We start from the raw sequence: 12,324 nt of genomic DNA, 5'->3' as shown, positions 1-12,324 counted from the left end.
TTGCAGTGAATCAGAGCAGCAGACTCAAGGATTGCTACACTTATTTCAGGCAGTTGCTACCCAAATGCAGTGCAAATTTCAAAACAGCTTGAGGTTCAGGAAGGGCATAAGTAAACATGCTTTTCTGGAAGAAATCAATGTATGGCTGATTTTCTTGTAATGATACCACAATATCGTACTGTTTTTTTTTTCCTCATTTTTGTTTTCTGGAGGTAGGGTCTCACTCTGTCTCAGGCTGATCTGGAATTCACTATGTAGTCTCAGTGTGGCCTCGACTCTCGGCGATCCTCCTACCTCTGCCTCCCAAATGCTAGGATTAAAGGCATATGCCACAACACCCAGCTGGTACTATTTCTATAAGATAGATATGGTTTGAATTGTTCCCAGGGATTGTCATGGGTACCCTGTAATTGAATGAATAGTGGTTGGCTAAAAAAAAAAAAAAAAATTCAACGTGAATAGTCACTCCATATTCTACAGTCTGATTGTTCTGACGGCAAAAATAGAAAACTTTGCAAAATCATACCATCCAACTATATTCATAAATAGACCATATCCAGGACAAGTATAGATTCACATGGACAACAAACACTATCTGATGTGAACAGAAATGTAGTAGGCAAATTATATTTAAGGTATGACCATAGTCAAAGGCAATCCACACTGTGGTGAGATCCAATTATAGAGCTATGAAGGTTAGTGCAGGCAGATTAGTAGTCACATTAGAGCCTCAGATACTGAAAAACATATGAGGAAAGTCCATCCACTCACCACACCATGGATGACAGTGGTTAATTGTGTGGGTGGCTCTGAGGCAGTAGGTCCTGCTTAGGTCTAGGAAACTTAACAAAAGTAACGTATACTCCCAAGCAGAAATAAGTCACCATTTAGATTTTTAGATTTAGATTAGTTTAGATTCTACTTTGCACTGCATATCTGCTGAGCTGTTCTAAATGTCTGGAACAGAAGATGGAGCAGCAAGTTCCCCACTCCTCTGCAAGAAAACTCATGGAAGGGGGGTAGCAGACCCAGCACAGCAACAAAGATTTATTCCCTGAATGTGTGATGCTCCTTAATTTACCTTTAATTTCCTTTTACTGCATTCCTTACTGTTTAGTATCCACATTCTTTCCTATATTACCTAAGATATTGCCTAGATGTGAACTGTTGTGTTCTAGTATTTATATTATTTCTGTTTTTTGTTTTGTTTTGTTTATGTACACATTCCATTGTGTTCTCTTTGGAATTTCTGCAAAACAAAGGTCAGCCAAATGACTGCCTTCTCATTTTTACTTCTTTACCTCCTTTCCCATCATTTTTTTCTTCTTATTTTATAATTATAATTAATTCAGTATAGCTTTAATTACCTTTAAATTCTGTTTACCCCAACAATAAACTATTCCCTCCTGTATACTTTCCACTCTTCCATTGTTCTAAAACTATACTTATAATTCTCCATTGTATTTTCTATCTATTCCTAATTTTCCTATGTTCTCACTATAGTGTTCTTGTTCCTTTATTACCCAAAAGTAAATAGAGTTTGTATGAGCAATTTTATAATTGAATCTGCTACTGTGTTTTCACAAGAACACATGTATCAGTTGTTGTCACACTGCACTTACTGTCCTACTTTGATATTGGGTTTGTGATCCAGCTACTGTCTTGAGTAAAAGAGATGAAGGCATGGTTGAACAAGGGAAAGTGTGTCTAGAAGCAGTCTGGATACTAGTACACTTATGTTCATATCAACATTATGTGAAATAACAAAAGTACTGAAGCTATTCATAGGTGAGTCCACTGATGATCTGATAAAAAAAATCATGAAATATATACACGCAGACACAATGGTGTAATAACTCACAAACCATGCTTTCATGCTATTACCATCATATTCTACTTAGGTAACCATAAGTGATGAAATCTAGAGTTGACTCATGCTTATGATATTATATAATGTTCCTATGCCATCATTCTGGGCAATAGACTAGTATACTGCTTATGATAATCAGTAGTAACATAATGGTTATCTCACATACTTAAATATTTCTCAAAAGGCATAATAAAAATGAAGTCTAATAGATGAAATATTCCTAGAACAGGTATACCATAAGAAAGGCTCTTGCAGAATGAGGAATAACTATAAGTGACTGGCAATGAACCTGGAGGTCTAGGACATTGGTGTCCACCACAGTCACTACAAATGCAGTCCTCTAAGTTATAGCCCTTCCTTATGTGCTTGCAAGTGCAAAGGGTAAAACCCTGAAATCCAGGCAACAGTCTCCTCAACTCTGAGATTGTTCATAAGAAGACCATCTGAGTTTCTAATTGTCTCATAGCTTAACCACAACTCCACTAGATTTATAACCCTAACATGAACCACAGTTTGGTGTCCTGGTAACCATTGCCTGGTGTGTGTGCCCTTTTTATGCCATTTATTCCCCTCTGCACAAAATCTGCTGAATATTATTTCACCTCATGGAGGTAGAACCACTATTGGTTTATTAGTCAGTGTGTGTAAGACAAACACCTCCATGCTATTTGAATTTTGCAGAATTGTTTCTTCATTTTTGAACTCTAAATATGAAATAAAAAATATTTTTTCTCTGTCAACACCTCATCACTGAAGCAGACCAAAAATGAACCCAACATAGCTCAGGGAAATTTTGCGGAAGAGGAGGCAGAAAGAATGTCAGAGCGGCTTCCGGCCAAGATGGTGGCCGCCTAGCTGCACTGCAGATACTGGGGAAATAAAGGCAAGAAATTAAGGGTTATCAGGGTCTTCTTCCAGTGGGAGAGCACAGAGTGGGGAAAAACAAGGAAGCACGCATCCGCCCCTCGGGTGGGTAGTCTACCCCACACATACAGCCGCCGCACCCCGCACCCTGCACCCCATGCCCCGCACCTCATGCCCCACGCCACACGGCTGTGCTCCAATCGCGCACCCACCAGCCCATCGTGCGCCCGCCAGCCCGCAGTGCTGACGCGGGGACCTCCGCCTTTGTGCTCTGATCATGCAAGTTGGCCAGCCATACTGTGCTCAGTTCGCACGCCTGCAGAGGCCACCGCTGCCATGATTAGGTGGCTGCCAGACCCCCTGCTGCTGTGCTCCAATCCCTTGCCTGAAGGCCAGCCTCTCCTGTGTCCTGATCCCGTGCCTGCATCAGCTGCCTCTGTATTACAATTGCACATGCAACAGGCCCAGTCCCACAGCAAGGGCCACACAGGCCCACACTGAGTCACTAGCACCAGCTCAGGTGCCATCCCCTACCTGTCCCTTGCCACCCATCCCCCACTCCCCTGATGCGGGAGAGCTCAGACTGTTTGCAGGTCCCAGTGTTCCCAGCCAGAGTTTGGGCAGCTTCAGGGCTTGCTACCTCAGTCCTCTTTCAAACTCGAAAACAGGCAGCTTTGGTGTATTACTGGGTGAGAATTCAGGCAACTTTGGCGCCCCTGTCAGGCTATAGATAGGTGACTTTGGCAAGAGAGAGCAAAAACCCAGGCTGCTTGCAACTGCCCCAGGCTGCCTTGGATTCTCATTAAGCTAGATCCCAGGCTGTTCCACCCACCTACCTGCCCATCCACTGACATGGGTAGACCACAGCGCAAAAGAAATAACATGAAAAATAAAATGCAAGAAAATCCAGACAGATCACCCAGTCCAACAAGGATTACATCTAACCAAAACATAGAAGAGTGCTTAGGATCAGAACATCAAGTGCAAGCTATGAGGAATGCAACCCTGACCAACTTACTGCTAGAACTTACAGGAAAGCTACAAAGGACAGATAATTGTGTGGATGCTACCATCACTAAGCTAGAGCAATATGATAAGACACTGGAAGGAATTCAAAGAGAGCTAAGAGAGTTGAGGGAGAGTGAAAAAAAAAGAGGACCTTAAAAATCAGCTGGCCACACTAAATGAAAACATAAAGAAATGCAAGTATGATTTCCAAGAATCATCAAGAAAATCAGAAAATGAGGTGAAAAGGGAGCTGGACAGAGCGATGGAAGTGATACTTAGGAAAGCAGGAGAAAATGCAAACTTAAATGAACAAGTCCAAAACTCGCTAGAGGCTCTCAAGAATAGAGTCAGTGAAGTAGAAGATAGAAACTGATCTGGAAGACAGGATGGAAGAAATAGTTCGAGAGTCCAAAAATTTCAGTAAGTTCAAAAGTTCCTGTGAAGAGAACATGAGAGAATTGTGGGATACACTTAAACGTCCTAATATCAGAATCATTGGAATACCAAAAGGAGAAGAATTTCAGACCAAAGGCATGGAGAACTTATTTAACACAATAATTGAAGAAAACTTCCCCCATCTCTTAAAAGAAAGGCCCATCAAGATACAAGAAGCAAACAGAACTCCTAACCCACTAGACCAAAGGAGAAACTCCCCAAGACTTATCATTAAGACTCTAAACATTGACACCAAAGAGAAAATCTTAAAAGCAGCTAGGAAAAAACAGTACACCACTTTCAAAGGAAACCCCATCAGAATTACTTCAGACTTCTCAATGGAAACCCTGAAATCTAGAAGGGCCTGGAATGAAACTCTCCAAACTCTAAGCATCTATGGCTTCCAAGCCAAACTACTCTACCCGGCAAAAGTCTCCCTTAAATTAGATGGTGAAAGGAAAACTTTCCATGACAAAACTCAGCTTTACAATTATATGAACACAAAACCAAACCTACAGAAAGTGTTCCAGGAAATTCTCCACAGAGAAGAAAGAAATAACCAAACACAAATGCCTACAAGAAGCAGAGAACACCAACCAAACCCAGAGTAGACAGAAAAAATTTCAAATTCCATGGAAATGCCAACACACTTCTACCACCACAACATGGCAGGGATCAAATCAAATCTCACAGTCATCACCCTAAATATTAATGGCCTTAATTCACCCATCAAGAGACACAAGCTAATAGGGTGGATCAAAAAATTAGACCCCTCAATCTGCTGCCTTCAAGAAACCCACCTTACCACTAAAGATAGAAACCTCCTCAGAGTAAAGGGTGGAAAACAATATTCCAAGCAAATGGGAATAAGAAACAAGCAGGTGTAGCTATATTAATATAAGATAAAATTGACTTCAAACCAAAAGCAATCAAAAAAGACAAAGAAGGCTACTTCCTACTTATAAAGGGAACAATCCATCAAGAGGATATTACAGTCATAAATCTGTAGGCACCAAACACAGGGGCACCATAGTTCATTAAACAAAACCTACTTGATAATAAAACAGAAATAACCACCAACACCATCATAGCTGGGGACTTTAACATAGCATTATCAGTAATAGACAGATCATCCAAAGAAAAGCTCAACAGGGAAGTAAGAGAGCTCAACAAAACCATAGAGCAGTTAGACCTAACAGACATCTACAGAACTTTCCATCCCAAATCCACAGACTACACATTCTTCTCAGCAGCCCATGGAACATTCTCTAAAATAGACCATATACTGGATCACAAAGACTGCCTCCACATATTTAGGAAAATTGACATGCTTCCCTGCATGATATCAGATCATAATGCTATATTCCTAGAAATCAACAACAAAAAAACCAACAAGAACCCCAACGGCAACTGGAAACTGAATAGCACACTCTTAAACAATAAATGGATAGTGGATGAAATAAAAATGAAATTGCAAAATTCCTGGAATTGAATGACAATGAGAACACATCATACCAAAACTTATGGGACACAATGAAGGCAGTCCTCAGGGGAAAATTCATAGCATTCAGTGCCTTCATAAAAAAGACAGAAAGATCCCAAATCAATAGCCTAAACATCCACCTAAAGGCATTGGAAAAACAAGAAAAATCCAAACCAAAGAGCTCCAGAAGGAAATAAATAATTAAAATCAGAACAGAAATTAATAAATTGGAAGCCAAGGAAACAATTAAGGCAATTGACAAAACGAAGAGCTGGTTCTTTGAAAAAATAAACAAGATTGACAAACCCAAGGCCAATTTGATCAAGCAAAAAAAGGAGAGACTCCAAATTAACAAAATTCAAAATGAAGAAGGAGAGTTCACAACAGACATAAGTGAAATCGGCAGAATCATCAGGACTTATTTCAAAAACCTCTAGTACACAAAACTGGAAAATGTGGAGATGTATAAATTCCTGGATGCATATCATCTACCAAAGGTAAACACAGAGCAGATCAATCACCTCAATGAACCCATCACACTCATGGAGATTGACAAAGTAATAAAAAACCTCCCAAAAAAGAAGAGTCCAGAACCAGATGGATTCCTAGCGGAATTTTATCAAACCTTCATGGAAGAACACAAACCAATCTTTCTAAAACTGTGCCACACAATTGAAGAACAGGGAAAGCTACCCAACTCCTTCTATGAAGCTAGTATCACCCTAATCCCAAAACCAGGCAGAGATGCAACAAGAAAACTACCGGCCTATCTCCCTAATGAACATAGATGCAAAGATCCTGAACAAAATACTCGCAAACCGAATCCAACAACAATTCAAAAGCACTATCCAACTTGACCAAGTGGGATTTATCCCAGGAACACAAGGGTGGTTCAACATACGAAAATCTGTCAATGTAATACACCACATAAACAAGCTTAAACATAAAAACCACATGATCATTTTGATAGATGCAGAATAGGCCTTTTACAAGATACAACATCACTTCATGATCAAAACATTGGAGAGAATCGGCATGGCCGTTTCACATCTCAACATTATAAAGGCACTATACAAAGCTCCAAAGGCCCAAATAATACTTAATGGAGAGAGACTGGAGGATTTCCCAGTGAGATCAGGAACAAGATAGGGATGTCCTCTATCACCTCTGCTTTTCAATATAGTTCTGGAAGTCCTAGGTCAAGCAATAAACAGGAGAAGGAAATAAAAGGGATACAATTTGGAAAGGAAGAAGTTAAGTTAGCTCTATTTGCTGATAACATGATTGTATATGTAAGAGACCCTAGAGACTCCATACCAAAACTCCTGAAGGTGATTAACTCCTATAGCAAAGTAGCAGGATACAAAATCAATGCACAAAAATCGGTAGCATTTCTGTATGCAAATGACAAAGATACAGAAAAAGAAATAAAGGACATAGTCCCATTTTCAATAGTAACAACAACAACAAAAATACCTTGGAATAATGTTAACCAAGAAAGTAAAAGATCTATACAATGAAAATATAAAAGCTCCCAAAAAAGAAATTGAGGAGGACCTGAGAAGAGGGAAAGACCTCCCATGCTCCTGGATAGGCAGAATTAACATTGTGATGACAATCCTACCAAAGGCAATATATAGATTTAACGAAATTCCAATTAAAATCCCTACAGTGTTCTTCACAGAGATAGAAACAATGATCTCAAATTTCATATGGAAAAGAGAAGGCCTCGCATATCCAAACATATCCTCAGCAAAAGAAATACCTCTGGTGGCATCACCATACTTGATCTAAAGCTATACTGCAAAGCCATAATAATAAAAACAGCATGGTACTGGCACAAAAGCAGAAGTATAGACCAATGGAGTAGACTTGAAGACCCAGATTTTGGGTCAAGCAATTATAGCTACTTGATATTCGACAAAGGCCTGAACAAAAAGAGCTGGAAAAAGATAGCCTCTTCAACAAATGGTGCTGGACAAACTGGATAACCACATGCAGGAAACTACAACTTGATCCACACATTTCACCATGCACTACTCTCAAATCCAAATGGATAAAAGACCTCAACATAAGACCAGAAACTCAAATACTACTGGAAGAAATTTAGGAAGTACTTTCCATGATATAGGAATGGAAAAAGACTTCCTGAACAAAACCCCAGTGGTTCAAGTTTTTAAACAGTCACTCAACCAATGGGATCATATGAAGCTGAAGAGTTTCTTTACAGATAAGCACACAATAAGCAAAGCCAATAGATTACACACAGAATAGGAGAAAATATTTGCACGTTATCCAACTGACAGAGGCCTAATTTCTAGAATCTACAAAGAACTCAAAAATCTAAACAATAAGTCAAACACCCCACTCACAAAATTGGGCAAAGAGCTGAACAGGCAGTTCACGGAGGAAGAAATACAAATTGCAAACACACACTTAAGAAAATGTTCATCATCCCTAATCATCAGAGAAATGCAAATTAAAACAACTGTGAGATTCCACTTTACCCCAATAAGGATAGCAAACATCAGAAAATCAAACAAAAGTAAATGCTGGCAAGGATGTGGAGAAGTAGGAACACTCATCCACTGTTGGTGGGAATGTAGGATGGTACAACCACTTTGGAAAGCATTATGGAGACTCCTGAAAAAGCTGACTATAGAGATACCAACAGACCCAGTTATTACCTTACTGGGCATCTACCCTAAAACCTTCAAACCACAGGCCAGAGAGATTTGTTCAACCATGTTTGTAGTGGCACAATTCATAACAGCTAAGAGCTGGAATCAATCCAGATGTCCATCACTAGAAAAATGGATAACTAAGATGTGGTATATCTACCCAATGGAAATCTATACAGCAGTAAGAAAAAATGACACAAAGAAATTTGAGGAAAAATGGTTGAGCCTAGAACAGATCATTCTCTGTGAACTTACCCAATCACAGAAAAAAAAAAAAAAAATCAACATATAGTCTCACTCATCTATAGCACCTAACCTTAATATACCCAAGATACCATACATACCCAGCAAGCCTCTCATGGACTAGACACTAGGATGGACGGGGAGGGAGGGGAGGGCATCAAAGGGGTAGGAAACACTAAGCTAGACCCAAATGGCAATGGTACCATAAAATTCTACTTCCTAAAAGGCAGACCAAATGGCTGAACCTTCACCAGGCCCTTACAGGAAACACCTGAACCACAAGACACTGGAGAGGGTAGGACCAAGACTAACCTAAATCTTCTACATCTTCCCTCCTTCCCTCTCCCCATCTCCCCTCTATCTCTCTCCTCTCTAACTGTTTTATATTAGTTATGTTTTTCCTCAATTTCTTAGTGGGCACTGACCTGTAACCCCCTCTTCCAGCTTGGGCCTACCATCCACAACGAGCTTTTGATCAGAGAAACCTATAAGGTTTCCCAAAACAATGACAGACTTCTGTCAGAGTTCTTGATGACCCACCAAAGGTCAGTGGTAAGACCCTATTGCTAAAGACTCCATACGCAGCTGACATGTAAAATGGAATGGCATGGCTGGAAGCCAGGAGAGAGTCAGTCCACAGACAGTCAGTATGTCTAGTGCCAGAAGGTGCTACATGGGCGAGTGGGGGAAATGACCAATATCTGCCCAAGCAACTCATTGTCTAACCTAATTAGCAACAAATAACCTGTTGTGATGCCCACACAAGTGCAATAGGTGCACACAGCCATGGTGAGGAACCAACTGCTCTTGATTTGCCTAACTGATCCTCTCAGTGGTACTAGACCTATAGCTGGAGCTGGGAAACAAGTCAGAACCACACCCAAACACAAGCCCACTCTCCAATATCAAGCTACCATCAATCATGGGATACAAGAGGGCCTACACCTATCAAACTCTCTATCAAAAAAGTAAGTGTTATCTCAATTTTCCGGGTGCTAACTTACTCTCTGTTGGAGAATCTGCTTCTCTTTTTCAGATAGATGCAGATCCTAAGGAGAGAGCTGCCCCAACATACCTCAAAAGGGGCCCAACTGAAACTAAGGACAACTGGTGAAACAAGCAAGGGTGATGTTTTCCTGTGAACCAGATACCAGCATAAAGGGGAAGGAGACCAACACAGAGAAAAATCAACTCCTACCAAATCAGACAGCCAGAGCCTCAGAGGCCCCCAACACCTCAGCACTGAAGCAGACCAAAAATGAATCCAACATGGCTCAGGGAAATTTTGCGGAAGAGGGGGTGGAAAGAATATCAGAGTCACATGCTGGGTCATGATTTGCAGAGAAATTTATCATAACAATAACTGTGGGCTAACTCCACAATGCATGACCCATTTACATCAACAAGGAGGGTCCAATAGGAGGGGGTAGATCATAGATTAGCCTAAACAATGGTACCAAACTGCCTGTATTTGCAGAAAAGAAAACTAATAAATTAAATTTTAAAAAAAAAAAGAATGAGGAATGGCCATGTGTACATTTGAACATACATCTAGCCTCCAAACAAACCTGTATTTATAATTTATTTTATAAATAAATTTATTTATTTATTTATTTATAATCTCACCAAGCATTTTGAGTCAGCAACAGTAATAGCATCTTTCATGTATTAGGGAGAAGGTAGATATGAAGCAGGCAGTCATGAGAGCAGCCATAAGATCATGAGGGGTCTTAACGACATGTTTTTGTTCACCTAGTAAATAATGCATCCAACCATTTGTTACAAATCAGTATAATTATCTATTTCAGCACTTTAAGATGTCCCTCCATGAGGTCATACCTGAACATTTGTCTGTTGAAATATATACATATCTATATATTAATAAGTGACTTCCTTTAATTCATGCTTGTTAGGGCATTCTACTATGTTGCTGATGGTTGTACCTGTAGTATATTATACTATACTTCAATTTCATTTTGATAATAAAAAGGCATTCAAAATAAAAATTAAAAGAATGTCAGAGCCACATGTTGGGTCATGATATGCAGAGACATTTATCGTACCAATAACTGTGGGCTAACTCCTCAATACACGACCCATATACCTCAACAAGGAGGGGCCATTGGGAATGGGGTAGGTCACAGAAGAGCCTAATAATGGTACCAACCTGCCTGTATTTGCTGAATAGAAAACTAATAAATTTCTTTTTTTTTAAAAAAAAGTGCTTTCCTGTAAACATGCTGAGTCTGGGAATTTTCTCTTGGAGCATATTTTTCTTAGTTTCTCTAGAAATGTGTAAACAGGAATGTGCGTGATTTTTTTCTGATGCTTCCCTGATGAGCATATAGTCCAGTGCTGTGCCTGCTCCACACAGATGGGCAAGTACACTCAGAGTTATCAGAAATTACAAGATATATTCAGAGTGGGCAAAGAAAATCCTAATGGCATGTTTGTTTATTTTCTTGCTGTACCTGAAATACCAATTTTTCAATATGATCAAAAACAAATGTAAGGAACAAATAAATATTACAAATATAGATTTAAAAGTCTACTTGAATTTTTGTTGCTACGATTTACCCTTAGCCTCAGAGGTATAACTGCACCTATGAATAAGTTTCATCATTGCAGGTGCAGTAGGCAGGGGTGACTAGAATGAGTGGCCATCAGCTGTCCTTCATGTGTGTGTACAGAGCAGGGATGACTGGGATGTGACCATCAGCTGTTGCTTCATGCCTGGCATTTCTAAGGGCACTGGTGCTCTTGTCACACTGAGGTCACATGTAATGCCCAAAAAAATGTAGCATGGTCATGACATTTTAGGGCAGATGCAGAAACTGTGATCTTCTCTCCTAAGGCCTTGCAGCTGCGTCTCTTACACAACCTGAGAGAATCTACTATGCTGCCCAACAGATGAGCCACAAGTGTGGTAGCCTGACAGAGAGGTTTTTGTTCAGGGCTGTACCACTGTGGGAGGGTCATGTGTACCTTGACAGCAGTAATAAACTCCTAAGTCCTCAGGCTCTACTCTGCTGATTTTGAGTGTGAAATCTGTCCCAGATCCACTGCCACTGAACCGGTCTGGGACCCCAGAGTCACGGTTGGAAACTTCATATATCAGGAGCCTTGGAGACTGGCCTGGCCTCTGCAGGTACCAATATAGATATGTGTTTCCATCACTAGATAGGAGACTCTGACTCGACCTGCAGGAGATGGAGGCGGGCTCTCCTGCTGTGACAGACAGGGACAGTGGAGTCTGAGTCATCACAACATCGCCAGTAGATCCTGAAATTGCAATAAAAATAAAGTTATGGGATAAAATAGTGAAGTATTTTTATGTGCTTTTTTTTTTGCTTCCTTTCACTTGATTTGTGGATTTGGGCCACGTTCGAATCATACTCAGTATAAAAGGTATTTTCAAAGCACATCTGAGCCTTTGGAAGATTTCTACACAAGAGAAATGTGCTTCAGAGCCAAACCCTTCCCAGAACTATATGCCCTTGGTCCTTCTGAGGTCTCCCTTGCTCTCATAAGTCAATGCCCTCTCTCATACACAACATGGAGGAAACCATACACAGACAAACACACACACACACACACACACGACACATATACAAAATACATATCTATAAGACAGTATCCTCAGAGCCCACAGTCCCTTTCATGTCCCTTCCTCCTCTCCCTCTGCCTTTACCAGGCATCCAGAGCATGATCAGCCCCAGGAGCTGAGCAGGGCACCTCAT

At 40.4% G+C, this 12,324-nt stretch overlaps 1 gene segment (V, D, J or C); it reads right to left on the bottom strand.

The window, feature by feature from the left end:
- Positions 1 to 9,116: 9,116 nt before the first annotated feature.
- Positions 9,117 to 12,324, bottom strand: LOC123461469 (the record flags this gene model as incomplete). The annotated part of the segment is given in 3 exon segments: positions 9,117 to 9,132; positions 11,557 to 11,866; positions 12,276 to 12,324. Coding segments are annotated over 3 exon segments (375 nt in total), but the record flags the coding sequence as incomplete, so codon positions are not given.

The sequence above is a fragment of the Jaculus jaculus genome, chromosome 6 (genome assembly GCF_020740685.1).
Source record: "Jaculus jaculus isolate mJacJac1 chromosome 6, mJacJac1.mat.Y.cur, whole genome shotgun sequence".
In the NCBI taxonomy this organism is placed as follows: domain Eukaryota; kingdom Metazoa; phylum Chordata; class Mammalia; order Rodentia; family Dipodidae; genus Jaculus; species Jaculus jaculus.
Note: the sequence above shows the minus strand (reverse complement) of the source record. Positions and strands in the feature narration are given on the sequence as shown.